Source organism: Perca fluviatilis, chromosome 19, assembly GCF_010015445.1.
Source record: "Perca fluviatilis chromosome 19, GENO_Pfluv_1.0, whole genome shotgun sequence".
Lineage (NCBI taxonomy): Eukaryota > Metazoa > Chordata > Actinopteri > Perciformes > Percidae > Perca > Perca fluviatilis.
In genome coordinates, this window is record NC_053130.1 from 31,176,626 (window position 1) to 31,203,174 (window position 26,549).

Below are 26,549 nucleotides of genomic sequence, written 5' to 3' on the forward strand. Positions count from 1 at the left end.
CCACACTCTATAATTTACAAAGACCCAACAATTCCCCCCAAGAGCAAGCATGTGGTGCGACTTCCTTTTTACAGGCAGAACAGTCAGACAGAACCTGACTCTTGGTGGCCATCTGCCGCTGCCGGTTGGGACACAGAGATACTGATACAGATATGGAGAAATATGATTCATAATAATAATAGCAGTTGGCATGATGAAAAGTAGCAATTATAGTACCAATAAAGACAATAGAACTACAGTATGACTAGAAATAATAGTTGTAGCAGTGCAGGGCGTAGCAGGGCATCGAGCAGGACCACGGCAGCAGCTGCAAGCACGATTTCAGTTATAATTTAGTTTTTTTTTATTCAATTATTTCTTATATGAATAAATATCGATGGGATTCCTTATATCTCAGTGAATTATAAAGGCATGAATGAAAGATTTAGATGGATAGAAGGCTGTATATTATGGTGCTTCTACACTTCTCTGTGCTCCATTTTGAGGGTCAGATGTGACTTTTGTCCCGCTGGATAGGACAAGTTTTGAAGAGAATTTGGATCGTGCAATAAGGCAGGCCTGCTTGGTTCTTTCAGGGAAGGATTGTAAAGATTTACAAAAAATCTGTTTTTGGCATTTATTATCTGTATGGGACGTTTTGGGACCGACTGGAGAGGATTTCTATGGACGAAGTACACACGGCGATACACTGGTAGAAGCAAATTATTTTTCACCATGTATCCAGCTAATTTAAATAGCTCATGTTACTGTATTGTGTGAACAGTTAACTTCATTTAATAATACATTTTTTTTTTTGCAGGTTGCAAATGTTCCACCAAACAAATTGGTTTAAAGATATGCAAACAACCCAGAGCATTTTTTTTCTCCTATCCAAAAATGTTGGTGTGGTGTAGCCATGAAATTTCAGATTGAACTTTTTTCTGAAATTTATAGACCTAAAAAGTAATTGATTGTGAAAATAATTAGGAGATTAACCAACAATCATGATCTCTCCTTTTCCCTTGCTCTTCCTCTCCTCACATCTCTCACTGAAATTAAGTGTGTAATCAGTCTCTGATCCATCCTGCTCAGACTCTCCGACAGGGCAGCGAGCCCCTCCCGCATCACTCTCTCTCTATCTCTCTCTCTCTCTCACGGGTAGCCTGACTCTGTCCCTCTGTTGCGAGGCAGCGGGCCCCTCCCGCATCACGCTCTCTGTCACCTGACTGCAGCTGGATCTCTCTCTGTCTCATCCTTACTGACGGAGCTACCAAACTCAACTGTTTCTGTCAAAGTTAACGTGTTGTGTCAGGCTTTTATACCATCTAATGGACGTTAACATTAGAGCTGGCCTGTTAAGTTACGTTACAAGGCTCGTAAACGTTGGCTGCGCTGTTTCTTACCTTACTCTACGTTGACAGTTCCAGCTTCACCGTCACCTTTTTTTAAATATTTGTTTTTTTAAATCTCTAAGGCCTCTATTTTCTTCTTCTCTTTTCTTTCCTTTTCCGAGCTCCGGACTTGTGCTGACCGAACATTTTGAGCGTACTGAACTTCAAATCAAGTGACAACATAAAATTTTGATCAGTGGCCAAACCATTTTTATGTTGGGGGTGGGGGTGGGGTTCTTGACCACCATTTCCAGGACAATTAGGAAGAAAACAAATAAAAAGCTTTTATGTAATTCAAATATTATGCTACATATTTTTTTTCCACAAATAGGCCTATTTAAAAAAAGATTTTTAATTATTCCATAATTTAATGAGGGCCCAGTTCTGGGCCCCCCCCCCCTACTGTGGGCCCGGGACAACAGACCCGTTTGTCCCCCCCTATCGGCGGGCGTGACATCTATAATTATGAAATTGGAATGACCAAATGTTTCCACCACTAAACAGCTTTTTTCCCTGTGTTTCCATGTTAAATTATGTTTGTTTTATGGCTGAAACAGTGATAATTGGGCTGCTGCCTGTCTTGGCCAGGACCCTCTTAAAAGGATTAGTATTTTTATAAAGGTTTAATAAAAATAAATAAAAAACATTTCAAAAGGATTTCTCTGTAATATACTGTAGTTGATTGTATTATAGTAGTGATCTGATCCTGGGAATTCCACCATTAACAACAATTGATTTATGGTTGGAATAATTCTGCTGAGGTTTTTATAGAACAATAAAAGCGAGTATGATAACAACAGACCCATATGAAGAACTGTAAAGTAGGGGTTGCAGCTTTGTTGTGAAGCATTGCACTCTATCGCGTTGTTTCTAGTTTAAATTTCATTTCATATCGGATGACTAATAAGGGTTCACTCAAAGTACTTCCACTTCAGTTCCTGTACTTGCGGACGAGACAGAAACTAAGCTGTCGACCCTGTGGTATCGAGTCTTGATTACCTCATCTCTTGGTTTCACTCGATTTGCACGTTTCACACATTTTTCTTTTAACTGGAAAGATGACTTTACCCTGACCTTTGTGACTCACTTCCATCCATTGCAGCAGTAGTCCCAGCTGGTTGGCTGCATGCATCGTATGATCAGAGTCACATCAATGTCACAGGTGGTGTTCACGCTGGCAGGAACTGTAGTTTCCCTCTTCCCAGTGTAATGATGGTCGACCTACAGGCTTAACCAAACCAAAAAGGCCTACGAGGGTTGGACTCGTATATGCTTTTGAAGGTCGATACTAATATCATAATCACATATCACATAATCCAGTCAAATTTTACTTAGAAACACAGGCAGTGGTGGAAGAAGTATTCAGATCCTTTAATTAAGTAAAAGTACTAACACTACACTGTAATTAAGTAAAAGTCCTGCATGAATGTTACGTAATGTTAAAGGTACAATATGTAACATTTCTGCATTAAAATGTCTAAAAACGACTACCTATGTTATAAATATTTGTTGAGTTGTGTACTTACACTATCCCAAATGTTTCCACCGATTTTCAAACCCAGAGAAATCTGTAATTTTATTTCTGAAACGGGACGTTTGTTTATTTTTATTTGTTTAGTCAGTGGCATCATATAACCTGTGACCCCTCTAGTTACTCTAACTTCCGTCAAAACACGGGAACCCAGATGATACATTTGAGAGTAATTGTAAATCATACAATGTCACAGAAAGAATTATTCTCAATAACAGTAATGCTGCTTTTTTTCTGCCACACGGCACCATTTTGTGATTAATTACATGCCACTTACCACACAGTAATATAGCAGAGACCTTATTTAGTGATACATTTCAATATTGATCGATCCAGCTTAACCTTACTACATTGTGCTGGTTGACAAGTAGCTAATGCTAATGCTTGGTGGGTAACATTAACATTATAAGGTTCATCGTTCAACACGCTCATTAAGTTATTTTTAGTATGATTGTTTTGACCCCGGTTAACAGCACTGGGCTAATAAGTTCACCAGTAACGTTAGCTGTATAAATAGATGAAAAATCTAATGCTAATTTAGCCAGCCAGCACACCCCGGTCTGTCTGCCTCACTCCTCCGGTGCTAGGAGACTTCATGTAGTTAAAGTACAATTCCGGCGCAAACACATGGTTAACGAGTCGACCGTTCTCTGGGATATGTTTTCATGCTAAGAATGTGTCCAGTTTTATCGCAAACCGCTAATTAGCTTATAAAGCTAGTTGTTGGGGCATCCGAAAGTAAAAAGAAATCGCTATTTCTATACCACAAACAAGGTAGCCTGGGTAAACCCTGACGAACTTCCGGCAAATTTGAGATTTGCTCTGCAAGTCAGTATCATCAGGAAAATGTATTTAAAGTGCTAATCATTTCAGCTGTGCATGTAGGCTTATCTATTATTAGGAAGTTTAATTTATAATAAAACATAGTACTTTATAAACTACATGTGTTAAGTGTGCAAAAATCTTAATTTGTAAAGTAACTAGTAACTAAAGCTCTCAGATTAATTTAGTGGAGTTTTTTATAAACATATCATGGATAATATGGAAATTAACTAGTAGTCAGTGCCAAATAAATGGAGTAAAGGGAACACTTTTTCCCTCTGAAATGTAGTTGAATAGAAGTATAATAGCGTAAAATGCAAATACTCAAGTACCTCAAAATTGTACTTAAGTGCAGTAGGCTACTTGAGTTAATGTACTTAGTTACTTTCCACTACAGGCACTAATACTAATATTAATATTACAACTAAGGCCAATTTAAAGTAATTGTCCGTAAGATTTGAGTTAGGTTGTTTCTAACGGTAGCTTTGGCAGTAACATGTAATTGCAGGCGCGCCTCTGGGACTTCCAAGTGAGGTGCCCACTGAATGACGTTGGCGCGATGCCTTCACATGCTCCAGTTCACACGATAGACTAAAACCATAGACTGTAAATATTCAGTCTATGGTCCACATAGATAGCACTTTAGTCTAAGAGCTAATACACCCACGGACGAGGTCTACAGTGCTAACGCAGCTATCGGGATTACTCACTGAGGCTATCAGGGAGGCACGATGTTTTCCAGCACTGTTTAGCATTTTAGCATGTAGCTTTAGCAGTCAAACGAGTGGAGCCGTTAGCCACTGCACGCCCAGCTTAGTTAGTGCACTTAGTCGAGCAGTGGCAGGCATTTAACCAATGTGTCACAAACACCCTATTAGCCACTGAGGCAGAATGTGATGAAGTGGAAGCCGAGGAAGACCTGGTCGTGTTGGAGGGTGGTTTCCTCAGGGTATGCCCAATCCAGCCCCACTTCCTGCGTGGATTTGTGTTACAATTGGTTCTTGTTTCGTGATTTGCCAAATGCGCACAATGACCGACCCATTTCATTTCAACTTACCACAAAACTTTCATGGAAAGTCCCAATTTGGAATGACAATGAACTGTGCATTTGCAGGATTTTTTTCTAACAATATAATTAAAGAAGTAGCCAATAGTGCTTCTTTAGCAAAAAAGGAACAGGCGCAAGTGTTGAACCGAACCAATGTCATTATAGTAGGGAATCCCCATTTCTTTATACAAACTATTCAATTAAATCACCCATATGTAAGGAATATGTTTACACATGGCCTCAATCAATATAATATTGCAAGTAAATTGAATTGAGCGATAAGACACCTCTGTTCAATTGAAACCATAATGTAAAATTAAGACATTGTATGGAATGTTCAAAACGAGAACCTTCACATTTTGTCTTTGTTCCTGGAGTGACATTGATAATGTTAGGGAGGAGGCGCTTAACCTCCTCATGGTCCTGATGCTGCTGTTACTGAGACTCAGTATAGGGAATAATTAATGCCACAAAGCAACAAGATGGGGAGAAGCAAGGGATCTGTCAGCAACGTTGTGGACTATAATATACCAGGTTACAAATAGCATCAGCGCCTTCGGGGGAACAATATAGAAGCATTTCAATTAAAAAAGCTCTAACTAGCTATTTTACCTTACAAAATGGAGAAGCAGTAATTCCCAGAGTATAGAACTGAGATGTATAATATTGTAAAAAAATATTAAATATATAATATTTTTAAATAAATAAGAATATGAATAGTTTAAAACACCTAAATCCAAGGGAAGGAAACAGGGAAAGACAAGAAAAGAGAATCAAGAGTAAGGAAAAGTATGGAAAATATATGTTCTAGAGATGCTTTACTTTTGCGGTTGTATTTTATTAGGCTGTGTGTTATTTGAAGACATTAAATGTTGAAATGCTCCTCTTCTTCAATGTCTCGGTCTTTTGTATCATAATATAAGGTGTCCCATTTTGACAATGAAGGTGTCCCATTTTGCCAGTAGCGCCTGTAAAAAAGTGGTTTAAGGACATATTTTGTTTGAGATGGAACCATTGATTTTGAGTTGAATTATTCTTAATTTTTTCTTTTGCATGTTGTAGTAAGGTAAGGTAAGGTTTATAGAAAGGTATCATATTTGGATTTTAGACATTTGGAAAATGTTCCAGAATTAAAATTTTCAAAAAGTGTCCCAATTTAACAATACTCAGGCTATACATTAATTCTCGGAAAGCAAAACAATGATTGTGAATTATGATATAGGCCTACATGAATACATTTTATCTACTGTGAAAAACATCTGAAGTTCAAATCCCAAAGTCATACTGTATGGCTGATGAAACTTTAACTAGCTTGGCCAAAAATTATGGAATGGTGCTGAACAATAGAGTGTAAATGCAATTGAGACAAAAAGACACCAACGTCAGCTGCTTTGGAGTCAGTCACTACAAAACATGGCTGCATTTAGTGATGACAGCAAGCTGTTTAAAGCCATAGTAATTTCTCTCTCCCCCATGAGGAATTCTAAGTAATGACAACAGAACTGTTGTTGCACTATAGCTTTAATGTTAATAATCAATCTAAGCTATGGCTGTAACAATAAAATTTGTTTATTTAGTTAGTTGATCACGGTTATATACATCACTGTCAAATAACAGTTCATTTGTTGCACTAAATGCTTGCTCTTGGGGAAATTGTTGGAATTGTTGGGTCTTTGTAAATTATAGTGTGTATAGAGTGTGGTCTAGACCTATGCCCTGTCTGTAAAGTGTCTTGAGATAACTCTTGTTATGATTTGATACTATAAATAAAATTGAATTCAATTGGATTTGATATTTGTAGCAGCCATACTTAGCCTACTTTAGTTCAGAATTCATGGTTTGTAGCTTTAAGACCTCCTCCCGCTGTTTTGTGGCACTAATCACCCCTCATACAGAAACACGCATCATCGTTCCTGATCTGGAATTTCCCCTTTTTCTGCCATTTAAAAGCTTCGCTATGAGGGCAATGTGAGCCCAGCGCGCTTCAAACAGAAATACGAGGTCGCGGACAGGATTATGTAGTATTTTGTGCAAAGAAGAGGACAATAGAAGAGAGCAGGTGTTGCATGTTTTTAAATGGGAAATCTGTTGGGCAGCTGGCGTTTCAAGGAGCCGAGCACCGTTGAGGAATGCGACTCGACGTGGGGGTCGGACTCCGAGAGCGACGAACCGGCGGCGGCTGAAGATGACAGCGGCATCTCCGACTCTGTCAGCCCGGTGGAGAGCGACCGCTCCGCCGGAGATACGTCCCCTCAGGTACAGTGAAGGTTTGTTGTAGTGACACAATATGGGGAGCAGAATCGCGACACAGTGCCGTAACGTGTGTGCCACCGGCTGCGTACATTATTGACAAGGCCAGGACACCGAAAGGGCAAACGACACTATCCCTATGCTGCTGTCCTGTTGAGGCGAGCATACAACTATCGCCAAACGTCATTCAAAAATATGTCAATTTTATGCAACCTGCTTTGTTATATGCAAAGATATGCACTCACACGATGTGAACTTTACTAACTACTTACATTGCAGCATATTATCCACCAAGCAACACTGTTACTGCCACTGTTGCCAATATAGGTGATGGATGGCAACGAGCAGTTAACCAACTGAAAGGTTGTTGTCAAATTTGAGATGAATTGACAGATTGCTGCAAGGTGGGTTATAATTTTAACGAATTTGAAAAAGTATTCCATTTTATTTTATATAGCCTACTGTATATGATGCTGTATGCCAACAGCACAATGGGATGATGATGACATCTCCAACTAGGTATTTTTGACTACCTACTGTACACATAATTTTTTTTTAACTTAATTATCAAAGATTATTATTTATTGGGTTATTCCCAATATTGCTTTTCCTATTGCAGTTACACTGTCTGCCCGCCGGTTTATACAGGAAATAAAATACCTTTTTATTAGAGTCTCATGGTTATTGTCCCTGCGCCCTGAATTATAAGAACATTTGACAGGGTGGTTGCTGGTTAGGGTTAGTTACTTCACACTGTTTCAGAATATTAAAATCAGCGGGGACTATTTGATAAACTGTAGGCCTAATTGAACAAATTACCCTTGGTTAGATATTATTTTAATCAGACTTCTCATCATTTTTGCCACGAAAACTCAAAATCTAATTTATCTGAAGGGCATTTCTCAAAAGTTAGGGTGCAGTTTGCAGATTGTAATGTAATTTCATGATCCAGTTAAAATCACAAAAGCCGAAAACATGGCTGTAAAAAGACACTCAAATTAAGGAAACGTCACACAGTAGAGTACATGGCTATTGTCGTAAGTATTGAGTGAAGATTTGAATCAATAATAACTTTTTTAAGTTTTGGTACCGTTAAAAGTAGGGGTGGGAACATTTTTATTTATTTTTTTTACCAATGATTCAACTAAATATTTTCTCTCTATATGGTACTGCTGACGGCGACTACATCATATCCGTTTCCAGCAAAACAAAGTGAAAGTAGAAAACCCATGTTATGTACTTCTTTACAAATGCAATACATTTCAGACTGACTGACTGACCTGTGATGTGCATTCTTATACTATAATACTATCGAATCGCAATACTACAATCGCAAACAAATTTAATATGCACTCATGTATTGTGAAAGAATCGAATCGGGGCAAAAGCATATCGTCCCACCCCTAGTTAATAGACTGTCCAGTATATGATATAGATGGATATAGTTAGATATAACAGGATTAGGCCCAGTGTAACACTGCAAGCCTTTGTGACCAGTGGCAGTTAGCATGACCCAGATTTAATTTGGGAATCAGATCTAGTTCCTAGCATCCTTCTGTAGTGACTGCACAGCAGCGCTGATGTGAATTGTCCTCCTTCGCAAACGAAAGAAATGGATGGTGACAGCCCTCAACTTCAAAAGCAAAGTCAGTGCTTTTCATTCAGCTGAATGGTTGATGTTAAATACACGGGATGTTTTGGTTTCAGATCTGAATTTGAACTGAGTCTCCTTTTTCTTTTCTTTCTCTCCTTCCTTCGCTCAGCTGACAGAATCTCCGGAGTCTGTTCCAAAGATGAAGAGGAGTTTCTACGCTGCCAGGGACCTCTACAAATACCGGCATAGCTACCCGGTACGTGAACGCACGCACACGTGCACACACACACACAATTGTTGGAGTATCTTGAAATGCTTCCTATCCCTAAAAATCGTTCTCTAAGGGTTAAAGTCAGAATTTCAATTACATTTTATTTAGTGTCAAACAGAAATTATCTCAGGACACTCTACAGATGGAGTAGGTCCAGACCATGCACTGTAATTTACAAAGACCCAACATTTCACCCCAAGAGCAAGCATTTGGTGGAACTGTGACGAGCAAAAACTTCCTTTTTACATGCACCATAGTCTGACAGACACTGACTCTTGGTGGGCGACCATCTGCCACTGCCAGTTGGGACACAGAGACACTGATACAGATATACAAAAATACTGAGACACAGATACAGCTATACACATATGGAGAAATATGATTCATAATAATTATAGCAGTTGGTATGATGAACAGTGGCAGTGGCAATTATAGTACCAAAAGGATAAAAGAACTATGACTAAAACTAATCGTAGTAACAGTGCAGGGCGTAGCAGGGTGTAGAGCAGGACCACGGCAGCAGCTGCAACCACGATCCAGGTGGCACACCAATCCAAGAATTCTGACTTAAAAAAAAAAGAAAACAACCCAGAATTTTGACTTTAAACTCAGAACTCAAATACATTTTTCACATGTAGCCCTAATCCTTTTCGTAGATACACAATGCAAAGGTGCTTTCTCTATATTGTTGACACCCAGTGTCTTGGTTCTGTGTGTGTTTGTAGAACTACAGAAAGTCCCGGCAACCCAATGAGTATCGTAACCTGCGCTTCTACCTGAACAAGATCCCTCTAGTACCTGATGGTGAGATCATACATATACACACTCACACACACTGCACACAGATCTCATGCTACTGTGGAGAGAAGAAATGTTGGCTTTGGACTTAGTGAGTTTTATTTGGCTAAAGGTCATGTTTAACTGGGAAAAAACAGCAGATTAGCGGACTGATCCAATGTTTAAATACGTTTACACACACACACACACACACACACACACACACACACACACACACACACACACACACACACACACACACAGCAGCTAATAAGCCCCTGTCTCTTCTCAGGTATCTATATAGAGGAGATTCTGACTAAGTGGAGAGGCGACTATGACAAACTGGAGCACAATCACACCTACATTCAGTGGTGAGACCAGATTTCATCTGTCTATTTTCATTTCCATTTACCTTATATGTTATTGCTAGGGTTGGGCATCGAGAACCGATTCCTACTTGGAATCGTTTAAAAAATTACGATTCCATCGGAATCGTTTCTTTATTGGAATCCTTTGGAATCTAGTGGTGTCAACAATAATCGATTCGGCGATTAATCGCAACGCGGGGCATGCACGATTCAGCATCAATGCGGCAAAGTGCCATAATCGATTATGTCACTGTTTATTTTCTGGCCTTGAGTGGACAATAAAGTTGTGAAGTTTTAATTACTTCCGGGGGCATGACAACAACAATCAAGATGGCTGAGGTGGAGGGAGATGACCGTGATAGACGCGTAATTAAAAACGCACCCAAAGCTTGGAAAGCGGACATCTGGGCACATTTCGGATTCTACGAAGTTAAAGGTCCCATGACATGGTGCTCTTTGGATGCTTTTACATCCCCTAATACTGTATCTGAATTTTGGGAAGTCTCCTTCCCAAAATTCAGCTTTGGTGCAGAACTACAGCCACTAGAGCCAGTCCTACAATGAGCTTTCCTTAGGATGTGCCATTTCTGTGTCTGAAGCTATTGTGGAGGAGAGTGGGAGTGGCAAGGTGGAGGGTGGGGGTGTGGCCTTAACCAACTGCCACTTTTCTCGTTTGAAAGCCATGATGTCTCTCTCTCATGGGTTGGCCAAATTCTCTGGGCGGGCAAAGCAGGGAAAGGGGAGGTAACCTTGCTTGTTATGACCTCATAACAAGCAGATTCCAAAACGGCTCATCTGATCTTTCATTTTCTCAAAGGCAGAACAGGATACCCAGGGCTCGGTTTACACCTTTCACCATTTCTAGCCACTGGGGGACCATAGGCAGGCTGGGGGAACTCATATTAATGTTAAAAAACCTCATAAAGTGACATTTTCATGCCATGGGACCTTTAATGGGAAACTAGACAAGACTTACGCGGTGTGTAAAACCTGCCACACTAAAATCAAGCACGTTGGCAATACAACTAACTTTACAAACCATGTTGATCGTTGGCTTCAACAACAACAACACAAAAAGTCGACACATCCCAGCCAAGAATTGACGAGTCGCTAGTGTCAACATTGCCACACAACTCCGAGAGAGCAAAGAGGATCACACGATCGGTGGCATGTTTCATAGCGAAGGATCTACGACCCTATTCTGTGGTAGAAAATGCGGGGTTTCGCCACATGCTTAAAACAATTGAGCCCTGGTATAAGCTACCAACAAGAGCTAACTTCACTGATTCTGCGCTTCCCGCATTGCACAAAGAAACCAAAGCAAAGGTAATGGAATCAATGTGTAAAGCCAGTCGTGTAGCCATTATAAGTGACGCCTGGAGCTGCTATTTTACTGTGTTTTAAAAAAAAAAAAAAAAATAAACCACTTATGGTCACTGCTGGAAAAAGTTGGCTGTTATTGCTCTATTTAATTTCAAATGGTTCTAAAGCAGAGAGAAGAGAAACATTTCTCATTCAAAGCACTGAAAGCAGTGATTTATGTTTTTTATGTTTTCAGGTTCGACCATTCAATTTTATTTTATTTAATGGCATTAATGTCAAAAATACAGGAGAGTGATAATACACACATAGCAGCCAATAAAATCTGTTGTTCAATATCTGACTGCTTGTATTGCCTCATGACTGATGAAAAATTTGCCTTGTTGTGTGCAGTAGAATTTTGATGCATCGCAATGCATCGTAGAATTGAATCGAATCATTACCTGGTGAATTGTAATCGAATTGTGAGGGCAGCGCCAATGCACACCCCTATTGGAATCGTTTGGAGGATTTTGTTTCAAATCTGATCATGGGTTCCAAATTTAACATTCGCAACTTTTGGTTCCCGCAGCGTCCAGGCACTTGTTGTGTTGGCAGCCGTGGAGCACAGTAAGCGGTGCTCTAGTGTGGCTTTATTTTACGTTGAAAAAGCCCTGTAAAACTGCAACTGACCTTTGAATCAAAATAAAACTTTCCTCTTATTTGTGAAATAAGCATGTGACCCGTTTCAACTCCACCACTCAAAGAATCGGAATTGAGAATCGATAAGAACCGGAATCGAAAGGAAGAATCAGTTAAGAATTGTTAATATCCAAACGATGCCCAACCCTAGTAATTGCACAAACTCCTCTGAAGTGACTGGATTATTAATTGCATGGTATAAAACCACAGTAACTGACTGTCCAGTTGTTACATAAATGTCACTAGAAATAAAGTGAGGATTTCATCCGCTCTACTTCCTGAATGTAAAATGTTTTAGAATTGGAATACACCTTAAGTGTGATTTATGGTTGTGCGGAGGCTCCACGCAGAGCTTTCGCCGTAGCCTATGTAAGTGGCCTGATGTTTATACTTGTGCGTTTGTGTGTGCGTCGAGCCAGCATGTGTGTATGTTTAAGGGAGTATGTGGTAGAGTGAGGGAGAAGTGATAGAGTGACAGTGCTTAGCTTCCGAACAAGTAGCGACTCTAAAGGCATAGTTCGAGAAACAGTCGGGGGAGGGAAATGCAATGCAACCAAGCCCTGACGTGCGTTGGTGCGACGTGTTTAATTTTTTGAGAGGTGCACGTCAGGCTACGATGTAGCAATAAGGAAAAGTAGGAAAAGCACAGGTGTATTCAAAACCATTAATGATGGCTGCATTCCACTTAGCAGAGGCCCTGGTATTGTGCATGCTGACTCAATGAAATAGCTTACTGGGACACTCGATGGAACTGAGCCATCGTTAAGGTTATCAATTACAGCTGTGCTTTTTCTACTATGACAAGTCAAAATGTCTGCTGTGAAAAAGGTCCATTATTCACTTTAAACATCAGATGAAGTGATTCTGCACTAATACAGATGATGCTGAACTGAGAACTGAGCCCCTTAGCAAGCTAGCTACCTAGCTAACTAGCCAGCTAGCCACTTAATTAGTAAAATGTAACCGCTCAGTGTTACATTCATATGTTCTCGTCACTCCATAGAAAAGCACAGCGCTCTTGCCAGATAAGTGACAACATTGTTCGGCCATTTTCTGTAACTAGTGTAGCATGAAAGCACAGTGGGTGGAATTAGCAAGCTAGCCAGCTAACTATCCAACAAGCTATTGAACGAGCTACCAAATAAGCTAGGTAACGTTATAAACGTTACATCGGTTATCATTCTTTCTGTCATGACTAATTTATGTCATGACTCAGCATCATTTGTATTGTAAAAAGAATCCCTTCATCCGATGTTTAGAGTGAATAAAATGGCCTTGCCACCCTACTTACTGGAGTTTTACAGCTGACATTAAGGCCTCTTTACAGTCGCCATTCCCGACCTGTCGCGTGCCAATGTGACATCAAAATGACATAGATCTCGCTGGCGCACAAGGATTTAAAGTGCGACCAGAGGTCGCTCACCAGAAACAGGAAGCATGGACGAGTTTGAGGGCAACCGGATGCCAGGACTCTAAGAGTGACTGCAAGTCTCTCTTGTAAACTTACTAGGGTTAAGATGAGTTCTTTTATGGTGAATGAAAGGCTTAATCCGATGAAATATGTCATTGACTCGAAACATTGACGTCAATGCTGCTGCCAGTTCGGCCATTGTTTACCTTTTTCTTTTTCTTCTAGTTCGTAGAAATGGCAAAGTCGGTAGCCTTTCCTCATTAGCGACACCTCTGTTCAAGAGAAAAACGCGAGTATAAATAGTTACGGCGCTCCCATGACGTCCCACTGTCGTGCGACAAGTCAAGAACGGCAGGTCGCCTACTAACCCTAACCTACCTTAACCCTACTGCAGTGATTCAAACTTTGCTCTCTCCCACTGTGTGTGTAGAGCATGATGTAGAGGGGGAATTGGGAAAGCAGGCAGTGGGCCAAACCACTTGTAGTCAAGGGAGGGGGGCTTAAGATGTTTCTAAACAGAAAACGCAGTTTTTTGCCCAGTTTGTATTGTTTTGCTACGTACACAATTATTTTAAGTATATATTATTACATTATTTACAATACACAGTGTTACATTTAAATATATATTATTGTATTATTATTTATTTTATTATGATTATATTTTTAGGTAGTTCCTGTTTTTTTGGCTTGTGCGTGGAGCAAATATACCAACCTCTTGCATATTTTACCAGCATTTGGCTGGTAGATGGTGCTAATTTTGAACCCATGTCATACAGTAGTGGACCCGTAAAATAGTGGTACTAACTTTCTATTTTACGCTGACAACAGTAGAAAACGGTTAAGAACACTTGTGTGTTTTCATCATTTTCATTTGATCTTGTGTTATTCCTTGTCTTTGTGGCAGGCTGTTTCCGTTAAGAGAACAAGGGCTCAACTTCTACGCACATGAACTGACTCAGGACGAGATCAAAGTAAGACACACAAGTACACATAATATATACATATTATTATATATATATAGACCCGAGAGTGGCCTGCTGCATGCCTGATTTGTTTTTGTACTTCTTGATTGCAAGTATTCGCTATGGTTGAGTGATAGAGTACATCTTCCATTCAAGCAATAAATTGAAAACATGAGGGATATTTTTACATTTGAAATGACAGTGTGCTGTAAATTGTTGCACTCAAGAACATTGGTGCATTCCCTGTATGAAGCAATTACACAAGTCACTCAAATGGGCCAAAACATTATTATGCCTACTTTGAGAATGCTAAACCACTGGAATGTTTGTGTCCCACATGTGTTCAGCTAAAAGGTAGTTTTTTCTGAAATTTATTATTTTAATCCCAACGAGTGCAAATGTCTCTCTGATAGGGATGTAACGATGCATCGTGAATTGGTTAAAAAGTCATATAAATGTTAAACCTTTTTGAGATAAAAAAATGAATTACGATGCAATTTGTAAACAGCTTCGGGCGTAGTCTGCTTTCGATTTCATTTGTTTTGTTTATTTGAAGAGATTTTTTTTCTATTCATTTTGTTATTTTGATTTGTTTTAAAAATCAAAATTAAATGATTTTTAAAATTTTGCTATTTAAGATAAAATACAATTTCAGTTGCACTTTTTATAAGAGGACACAGCTGTTGTTTTCCACAGTTTATAAAGGAATATTTTTTCAGTTGCAGCTCAAAACGTGAAAAACATTGTACCGTGAACTTTAAATTGTGAATTGTATTGAATCGTGAGTTGAGTGTATTATTATTATTATTATTATTATTATTATTATTATTATTATTATTATTATTATTATTATTATTATTACATCCCTAGTCTCTGACCAAATTCAGATGTGGTGAGACAATAGTGTCCTTATATGTAGATCAATAGTGTCCTTATATGTAGCTTGTATGTCCTTCTGCTCCATCTGATCACCTAAAATGCATGTCAGTTAGGGCTGTAACAATTATTACATAATTGTCTAATTGTCAATTAAAAAAAAAAAAAAAGTTTTTTCCTTTTTTAACTGCAATTAATTGCTAACATTAGCTAAGTGCTTAAGGGGTGTGACTGGTAATTGTTTTTGTTTAGATATGCCAAATTGTAATTATATAAGTGATTATTTGTCTGACTATATATATATTTTTATTATTATTTCAATTGTTGACCCTATACACGTTCATAGCAACAAAAATCACAAGGCGGGACACAGTTAGATAAAGTATTTTATGATAATAAAGATGCATAGTTTACTTCATAGGCTGTGTATTTGTGTTATTACATAATCTGGGTCACATGATATAACCAAAAGACCTGGGATTCACTCAAAACTTTAATTTGTTTAAACAAGTAATGAATAAATAAATATTTTGTTAAATGTACAATATATAACTTTCTGCCGGTAGGGGTCTCTCATCCAAAACAATGGATTGTAAACACAGACTTTTGATGACATTGGGAAGTTGTGTGGAATTATGGGAGTTGTAGTTTTTATTGTTAAAAACCATCGCTGGTTAGAATGCATCTGTTAACGGACGAGTGTACCCATTCAAGTTTATTCATGTTACGTTTAGTAACGTGTATTCATGTCATTCTAATAAAATAGCTGCATTGGGACGAACACCGGTAGCACTAAAGGAGACATAGCTAACATTGTGGATGGACGTTGTTCTGACTCGGATGCCTGGCTCTGATATGGCCTGTTTCACGACGCTTCATTAAACTGCCGTTAGCGTCGTAACCACCCGGCACTGCAGTTAAGTGCTATAACAGATTTCTCTGGGTTTGACATTTGGTGGAAACATTTGGGAAAGTGTAACTACACAACTCCAAAAAATATATAACATAGGTATGGTCGTTTTTAGACATTTTAATGCAGAAATGTTACATATTGTACCTTTTTTAATTTGTCTGAAAAAGACAATTTAATCGTACAGCAAAATCTGGAATTGTAACAGTTCTAATGTTAATGCCAAACAAAAAGGTTGTGTCCCGCTGGTCTCTGATCTGCTGTGTTTGATCCTGTCAGGAATTCCAAAGCACTCGGGAAGCTAAGCGCAGATTCCTGGCGGCCTATTCCCTGATGTTGGACTTCTACGGCATCAAACTGCTGGATAAGAGTGGTAATGTTGCCCGGGCTCCCAACTGGCAGGAGCGTTTCCAGCACCTAAATGAGTGAGCGCACAAACACACACACACACACACACACACACACACACACACACACACACACACACACACACACACACACACACACACACACACACACACACACACACACACTAGGGCTGAACGATTTACTGTCTAATTGCGATTTTCTGCCAGATGTTGCGATAATGATTCGATTTGCTATTATTATTTTTTTAAAGTTTAGCTGAAGTTCAATATTGTCTGTAACAGATAAAACTTAATAACATTATAACATGAGACACCATCAAAACTGCTCTATATCTTTATGCGAGAAACATATGAATTTCCAGCGTGATATCACCAGTGTTCCAAGTGATATCTAACATTATTCCAGCATTTGTCTTATAAAAAAGCATAAATATAATAGTAAAAAGAGAAATACGTATATGTTCCACCAAACATTCAACTAAATATTGCACGTTTGTTTAATTGCGGCCTTAAAGGGGTGATAGAATGCAAAACTGATTTTACCTTGTCATAGTTGAATAATGACAGTTTAGGGGGTAACTAGGACATGCATAGAACCTCTAAATCCCATTGACACCTCTTTTCTCTGCAAATCTCACTATTTGAAACTGCCTCTGAAAACGGGCGAATCTCAACGAGCCGCAATAGTTGACGTCAACTATTGCAGCTCCTCATTTGGCTCTAGTCTGTGTTTGTCACGCCCCAACATTTGCATAGGCTACATAACTGACCTGAGATCAGTTAGTCTTCTGAATCTAGGTCGTGCAGATCTCAGAAATTGTATACATTGTTCATATGCTATTTTAGCATTAAATTCACTTCTGAGACTTTTTTATGCGAGAAATCAACTATGTAGAGGTCAAATATGGGCCGTTTTACGAAAATGGATGGCTAATTGCAAATTTTGTCCGACTGTGTGTCGGAGTTCGGAGTTCAGCGCCGGTGCTGCCTGTGTTGCTGCCTCGCCGCCGGCTTGCCTTCCTTCACAGACCCTGGCCTGCTGTGAGTTCCGTTACGACTGGCAGCCCACAGCACTCCATGCCCGCGCAGAGTCACCGGTAACACCGCTAATGGACTACTAAACGCCGCTGCTCTGACAGAACTCTAGGGCCTGCAACTCCCCTCTTCCTGCTAGTTAAATGCCCAGTGTGTGTGAGTGAGAGCGCGGTCAGTGAGCTTGTTACACCAGCAATCTGTTACCACAGGTTCCAGTTACTCTTTTAATGTGTGTAATTATAATGTGTTGTTATTTACACAAACGATTGGGGAAATAAACGCTGCTTGTCCGCGAGTCTCATTGATAGAGCCTGCGACTGGATGTAGCTCTATCAATGAGAGCTAGCTAGCTAGCCTCATCTTAGAATTCCTCTGAAATTCACAAATATTCATCAACTTGAAATCGGACACCGTTGTTAGCTTTATAAGACATTTAGTTAAATGTTGTGTAACTGGCGTGACGAGATTCAAACTGTAAATATACTCGAATTAAGGCGAAAAGGAAGCTAACTATCCGTGATTTGTAGCTAGGATTGAAGTGACAGTCACAGCTAACGAAACACCTAGCTAGCTAGTCTTCACAAATATTAACTTGAAATTGGACACCGTTGTTAGGTTTATAAGACATATAGTTAGATGTTGTGTAAGTGGCGTGACAAAATTCAAACTGTAAATATACTCGAATTAAGGCGAAAAGGAAGCTAACTATCCGTGATTTGTAGCTACATACAGCTAGGATTGAAGGGACAGTCGCAGCTAACGAAACCCTTACAGTTCACAAATATTCATTAACTTGAAATCGGACACCGTTGTTAGCTTGATAAGACCTTTAGGTATGTTGTATAGCTAAGTGGCGTGACATGTGTGTAACATGTGGTAAGAGATTGCTGGTGTAACAAGCTCGCTGACCGCGCTCTCATTCTCACACACGGGCCATTTAGCTAGCAGGAAGAGAGGAGATGCAGGCCCTGGAGATCTGTCAGGGCAGCGGTGTTTGGTAGCTAGTCCATTAGTCCAAACGGTGACTTTGCGCGGGTATGAGGTGCTGTGGGCTGCAGCAGCGGTGCCGGAGGCGAGGCAGCAACACAGGCAGCTGAACTGCGACACACAGTTTTACCAAATTTGCAATTAGCCATCCATTTTCGTAAAACGGCCCATATTTGAGCTTTATATAGTTGATTTCTCGCATAAAAAAGTCTCAGAAGTGAATTTGATAAGGAAACATTGCAGTGTCTGAGTTCTGTCGCGTTTCTAATGTGTGTGTGAATTGGCGATTTGCTCAACCAATCAGCACGCGTCTCTACGTTTGTGTACGGGGCTAAGGCTCAACCAAGCAGCACGCAGCTCATCTAAATATTCATGACCATACCATATTTGGAAGAAAAGCTCTTGTTACAAATAGGGCCAAAACACAGGGATGCATAAGGGCCAATAAAATATCAACCAGGCCATTTTCAGCCCAACTAATGTTACATACCCCATTAGGAAATACCCTATATAATCATTCTAGCACCCCTTTAACCAATCGCATTCTTTTAAGTCCTGATTTTGATTTGAAAACGATTAATCATTCAGCCCTAACACACACACACACACACACACACACACACACACACACACACACACACACACACACACACACACACACACACACACACACATATACACACTAGCCAGAATGTGTGTGAACTTATGGCTCGGTTGCCACTTACTGCTTTTTTGCCCTTTAGCAAGGCGGCCAAATGTGAAACAAGATGTTTTCAGTCAACAAACAGATGGTTAAAGTATCCTTTAAAGGGAGTTTTCTTTTTCTTTCCCGAAGGTTTCATGGTCTGAGAGTAGTCATTTATTCTAGTTTTCTTGCCAAAGAACCACCTGAATGTCACACATTAGGGTGTGCACTTTTAATACAAGTATGTTTTTTTTTTTTTTCTCCTCAGCACTACTACTATAACCTCCTCAACTCACAAACCACCTCGAAAACCTTAGCATCTGATACTAATTGTCGCCATTACCCAAACCTAATGAAAACCAACAAATTCTACACCATTAAGCAGCTGCTCAATACGATTGTATTCCCTTCTCTTGCTTTTAATGCCCCATCAAATGTGCGCAACAGCTTTTGCATCTGGTACACTGTGGTTTCTAGATGGCTCATCAGTGTTTCCCACAGGTTGGGAATTGACTTGTGGTGGTGGGTGGCGCAGGATGTGGCGGCGCAGCGCGTGATGGCTGGGTTCTGTAATAAACTAGTCAAACGAAGGTTTATGAATTTTTTTTTTTTTTGAAAACCGTGACTACATTACATTAACCCAGGGATCTTCAACAGGGGGTCCTAGGGGTCCCGGACCCCTAGGGGGTCCTCAGAGTCAATGCAGGAGGGCCTCACAATTTTTGTTAATTTTTGAAAGTCTTAACATGTATCCAACATTTTATTAGCAAATATAAATCCCCACTGATGACAGGAGTACTGGCCTATTGGTAAGTTAGTCCCTAAGATAGTCATCCACAGATAGTTCATTAATTAATAATCCTCGACGCAGAAGGTCCAGGGTTCGAATCTGACCTGTGACGGTTTGCCTGCATGTCTTCCCCACCTTTCATATCTCTCACATGTATGTTTTCACATTAAAACATGATTTATGAAATCATGCCAACAATGATTAGGCTAAACCTATTATAATTTCCTTTACATAAAGACATTTGCACCATAAATTAATGCTGTAACGATAGAAATTGTTGCAGAAAAATTCACCAGAAATAAATAACTAAATGCAGAAAATTATGTTTGACTCCCAAAATTTCAATTTTGCTCCAAAGTTGAGATCTTAAAAAAAAAAAAAAAAAAAACTGCACTCTGCTCTTGCTATAGCATCACCATGTCTTAAAGAAAACGTAACGTTTCGGTCCGTCTGGACCTTCATCAAGAGCACCTTCAACAATAAACACAACCGTGGGCCCAAATATGGCTGTGGCTCAGATGGTAAGAGCAGTCACTTATTGATCGGAATGTTGGTGGTTCGATCCCTGGCCCTGCAGTTCCATGCCAAAGTGTCCTTGTGCAAGACACTGACCCCCAAATTGTTCCTGATGCTGCGCCTCGGAGTGTAAATTGTGTGAATGTTTATCTGACGAGCAGGTGACACCTTGTACGGCAGCCTTGGCCACAGTGTCTGAATGTGAGTGAATGGTGAATGGTTCCTGTACTATGTTATAGTGCTTTGAGTAGTCGTTAGAACTAGAAAAGCGCTATATAAATACAGTCCATTTACATTTTGCATTTGACATTATCCCTTATCGATGGGAGTATCTCTCAATAAACACACGTCATTTGTGCAAAATGTCACATTCATATAAGTGATACATATCTTAATTCAATTGCAATACTACATATATCAATTTCATATCCATTTCAGGAATATATAGTGACTTCTAGTACAATTTGTATTTAGATTTTTGTTCAGAGACATATTAGTGTCATTTTTTCGACATGCATTAAAAAAAGCTTTTTCGAAACTATGGCGTTTTATGCGCAAATTGAAAATGAGCACACACACACAGGTGGATTGACAAGTCATAGTAAAACATTTTCATCTCCTGCTTTGTTCTTTTCAAAGGTCCCAGCACAACTACCTGCGCATCACCCGCATCCTGAAGTCCCTGGGCGAGCTGGGCTACGAGGCCTTCAAGGCCCCGCTGGTCCGTCTGTTCCTGGAGGAGTCGCTGTGCCGCAACACCCTTCCCAACATGCAGCACAGCGTCCTCGAGTACTTTGTCTACACCATCCGCCTGCCGGCCACGCGCAGACGCCTGCTCCGCTACGCCCGCCAGCACTACAGGCCTGCCCACGCCTTCCTCTGGGGCCCGCCGCCCAAACGGCGAGGGGGCGGTGTCGGTGCCGGAGGTAGCGTAGGCGCTGGGAGTAGTGGGATCAGAGCACCTGCTCCAACACCAGAGCAACACAGGAGGGGGGAGGAGAGCACCAGCTCCCCATCTGCAAGTGGTGTGGTTATTGTGTCTTCCCATGATGCCATGCTGTGCCCGGACCTGGCTGCAGGAGCGTCAAAGGGCCGCACAGGACTAGCTTCGAATACGGCTGGACTGGAGGGAGTGCTGATGATGGTGGGAGGGAGAGGCGAGAGGAATGAGTAAAATGAGATTGTTCCTTTGTAGGGGGATGGGGCTTTGATTGTTTTCTGTTTTCTGGCGATCGGTGCAGTTGTCAAACTTTCAAACGAAAATTGTTGTTACCAGGAACTTTATTCTTAGCAGAGTTATGAAGCTTCTGGACTCTTCTGAAGTTTAGGGGCAAGACTAGGGATGTAACGATTCAACTCACTATTCGATTCACGATTTTAAGTTGACGATACGATTTTCTCCTTTTTTTTTCTTCAAATGGGCTGCAGACAAATGACTGAAAAATATTCCTTTATTTCTATAAACTGTGCAAAACAGAGGTGTCCTCTTATCAAAAGTGCAACTGAAATTGAATTTTATCTTTAAATTACAAAAATGTACTACAAAATGAATAATTAGATTTCTAAAACAAATCCCACCATCAAAATAACTAAATAAATAGAAAAAAAGATCTCTTCAAATAAATCAACTAAGTGGATTTAAAAGTAGAAAACGCCCTAGGCCGTTTAAAAGTTGCATCGCGATAAATTTTTTTTATCCCAACTGGTTGTAATCCTCATACATTTATATAGTTTTTTTAACTGCTTTACGATGCATCGTTACATTCCTAGTCAAGTAATAGTAATAGTAAAACACATTCATAGAGTCTGACAAATGTGTCATTAGAATCAATTCAGGTTAAGGGCTTACCATAAACATCTATGATGTTATTTCTTTCTAGGTGTTTTAACTGTACTGAATATGGGACGGGGTGTTTGCGGAGGTGGGAGGTCACATGCTGAGCCAAGCTTAACAAACTTGCCTTGGACCAAATCCCAAAACCATCTAAACCACTAGACCCAAGCGTGTCGTGCGTTGCAAGGCTTTTTCCTCATCAGGGCTATTATTACGAAAACCACTTAGACCAGGGGTGTCAAACCTACGGCTCGTGGGCCAGAACCGGCCCGCCAAAGGGTCCAATCAGGTCCACTGGATGACTTTGCAAAGTGTGAAAATTGCAGAGAAGTAATTCATTCCAATTCCAAATGTACCACTTTAAGTTCAGAGAAGTTCTTTTCCTGTTTTTTCACTACAATGGCCTTAGAACGCTGTCGTAGCAGAAGCAACTTGCGTTTGCCAACATCAAGCTGACAAGAAACTTTGTGGCAGATAAAGTTTCTGATGTTTCTGGAGTGGTTTACTGGTCTGGCCCACTTGAGATCAAATTGGCGGTATGTGGCCCATGAACTAAAATGAGTTTGACACCTCTTAGATGGAAAATTGCCTTAATGAATGTTTTGGTGTGGAGCTGTGGCAGAGGACAGATGTGGTTACTGATACTGAAGACCATTTTTAGAACCAAAGGTGCTGATGGGCATGTTGGTCTTGCAATGGTTTTGGGGAACAAAAGTCCCATCTACTCCTCAAATATTGTAGCTGAGACTGAGCTCTTTGTACAGGTGAAGTGAATGAAGTGAAAATTATGTGAAGAGGGAGATCATGGAGAATTCTTTTCTTCTTTTTTTATTTCAAATCCTGTGAAAAGGACAATAAGGGACACAAAAGAGTGAAAAAGGGCAGAGGTGAGCTAAATAGTCATAGCAATACTTTTAAACTACTCGGTACATTGACTTGAAATCCTCACTTTGGTGTTGATAACAGCAGGCACAACTTAATATTTATCTCCTCTGCAAGTGTGTACAGGTTGAAGGTGTGTGTGTGTGTGTGTGTGTGTGTGTGTGTGTGTGTGTGTGTGTGTGTGTGTGTGTGTGTGTGTGTGTGTGTGTGTGTGTGTGTGTGTGTGTGTGTGTGTGTGTGTGTGTGTGTGTGTGTGTGTGTGTGTGTGTGTGTGTGTGTGTGTGTGTGTGTGTGTGTGTGTGTGTGTGTGTGTGTGTGTGTGTGTGTGTGTGTGTGTGTGTGTGTGTGTGTGTGTGTGTGTGTGTGTGTGTGTGTGTGTGTGTGTGTGTATAAAATCAGTACCAATAGGTCACAATAGGCTGTTTCAAGGCAGGGGGAGCAGTGTTGATAAAAAGATATTTTTCAAACGGAAGGCTACTCTTACACAGTAAACAGTCTGTTTTTATACCAATTTTATCAAATCCATTTTGACAAAAAGAAATTACATTTCACATTACTAGGGGTCGACCGATATTATTATTATTTTTCTTTTTTTTTTTTTTTTTTTTCAGGGCCAATATCGATACCGATTATTAGTAGTTAGTGAAACCAATAAGGGATGTTTCTAACCGATATGCATTTACAGGAAAAATGAAAATATACATATATATGTCAAAATAAACATTTTGGAATGTTACACAAACTCCAACACAAAAGTTAGTTTAAATGCTTCAGGCAAGTATGTAATAAAACTGAAACACTAACATAATAAATATACAGTATATTATAATAATGATAATAACACAGTAAAAAAAAAAAAAAAAATAACAGCCCTTGCAACCCTTGGGTTGCAGACAGCTTACAGAGATGTAGTGGAGCCAGAGTAGTGCACTTTTTAATAACTATCGGTTATCTGTAAAATAAAACACAGATACAGATGATCTTCAAATTGCCATATATTGGCCCCGATAATCCGCCAGGCCGATAATTGGTCGATCCCTACACATTGCGATACAAAAATTCCAAAAATGTTAAGCTCCTTTACATCTATGTGATGCACACTGTAGTCAAGCCTCTCAAAATACAACACAGACATGAGCCCCGTCTCTGTGCGTAACGGAGAGGTTTTCCTGTGTCTCTACGACGTAACGTTAGACAGCCAATCACAAGCAATATTAGATCTTGGTAGAAGCATGCTGCTTGCTTATTGGCTCACTGACTGATGAGATTTACTCCTCCTGCATTGAAATTGGGTGTTGAATGACGAGGCATTTTTTTGATACTCTACACTAAGGAGGCAATTCGGTTGGTGCCTAAAAGGTATCGTCGTTAGGGACCCAGCCTTATTGAATACGACAGTTAAAAGCTGCAAAGTTTGTGCAGCTGCTGATATTTTTGTCAGATTTTTAACATAACGTTACATAACTTAACAAAAAAAAGTCCCCTAGAGCTGTACTTTAATGAGTCTGCAGGAGTCACTTAATTAACACGTAGAACGCTACACTGAATTATAATTTTTTTTAGAGTTAGCAGCTGCTTAAGGAAGTGAAGTAGATTTGACACTCACCTCTGAGATGTTGTTAAAAAAACATATCATCACCCTCAACATGCTGTATCCGAAGTTGACAGCATCACTCTGTTAGTGTTAAATCGAAGGCCAATATCAGCCTGACACGGCAGGGAGTGTGTATTAAGCCGTCCAGTCAGCCAGTAGGGACTCGGCAGTGTTAGGGCAACTTTGTGCAACTTTGTTCAATTCTAGGAATCATTTCAAGCAGACATTTGAGTTCTTGGTTGCAATAGACAGATATCTGTGAAATAAAAAGTAAGCCATGCGAGGTGTAAGACAACGATGATGCATAGGATCGGGGATTTAAACACTCCTTCCTGACTTCCTGTCAGCTGTTCTTCCTGTAGGATAAGGCCTTGTTTATCATTAGCCAAGTGTATCTGATATAATTGTAAAAATAACTTTTCAGGTGAATTGTGTGACAACATGGGCTCAAGTATCTGAATTATAGTGTGTGTGTGTGTGTGTGTGTGTGTGTGTGTGTGTGTGTGTGTGTGTGTGTGTGTGTGTGTGTGTGTGTGTGTGTGTGTGTGTGTGTGTGTGTGTGTGTGTGTGTGTGTGTGTGTGTGTGTGTGTGTGTGTGTGTGTGTGTGTGTGTGTAATATTCTTAAGTGCCTTTTTTGTATTTTTTTGTTTATCTGTATGATGTCGTTCCCAACTGATTTCCTGTACATCCTGGTTTTTGTACAGCATTTTGATATTTACATTATTGTTTGCATTATAGTATGAGTATTAATGTACAGTAACAGCAGGAATAACTCCCATAATAATTGGTATAGAGGAGAAGTAAATAATATAATAACACTTGAAATAGTATATATCTGGCCTATTGATTAAAATGTGATTTTCCATTGATGAATATTCACTATGCTTGCTGATGGGCCACAATAATGGGATATTTGCCCTAAAATGTGAAATTTGCCACACTTACCTAATTTAAATAAAGCTGGGGATGTGGATTAAGAATTTTGTCATCTGGAAGTGATTGAAAAATGTGAGCACTGTACATTTATTTGAAAGACTGTAAGCACACATTGGTCAGATGCAGAGTTGTTGTGGAATAATCTCATTGGTTAAGGTAAACCTCTGTGGATGGAGCCAAAGAACCACAGTTTGTCTGCCAAAAGCTGGACAGATACCGTTGAATAAACTCGCAGCACAGGAGTAGACATGGAAAGGGACTCTCTTTCGAATACGTAATATATCTAAGATTATCTGCCTGACTTCTGAAGCATCCTCTAATCTGACTGGAACTAATGCAGTATTAATTCGCACATCAACGTTCAATACTATGCACCACAATACAAAGAGAAAAGCCCCATCAGAAAACCTATGACAGGTAAATGGTGTTACGTTAAGAATATGGAGCTAAAAGAGTCTCAATAAAGATAAATGCACACACTACATTCACATATGCACACACAGGATTCATACATGCACACACATGATTCATAAATACAAACACAGGATACACAAATGCGCACAAAATTCACAAATACACAAAATTTAACAAGCACAGAATATTCACAAATGCATACAAAATTCAGAAATGCACACAAAATTCAGAAATGCAAACAAAATGTACAAATGCACACAAGATTCAGAAATGTTTTTCTGATGCACACAAATATATCTTGATTTACAAACTGCTT

The 26,549-nt window shown here is 39.7% G+C and overlaps 1 protein-coding gene across 1 annotated transcript; it reads left to right on the forward strand.

Moving 5' to 3' along the window:
* Positions 1–6,694: 6,694 nt before the first annotated feature.
* ogfrl1 (opioid growth factor receptor-like 1) lies at positions 6,695–22,066 on the forward strand. The gene is made up of 7 exons (XM_039784893.1): positions 6,695–7,027; positions 8,785–8,871; positions 9,612–9,690; positions 9,956–10,034; positions 14,348–14,414; positions 16,471–16,616; positions 21,212–22,066. The coding sequence occupies exons 1-7, from the start codon at positions 6,848–6,850 to the stop codon at positions 21,744–21,746; spliced, it is 1,173 nt and encodes a 390-aa protein (XP_039640827.1). The 5' UTR covers positions 6,695–6,847; the 3' UTR covers positions 21,747–22,066.
* Positions 22,067–26,549: the final 4,483 nt, after the last annotated feature.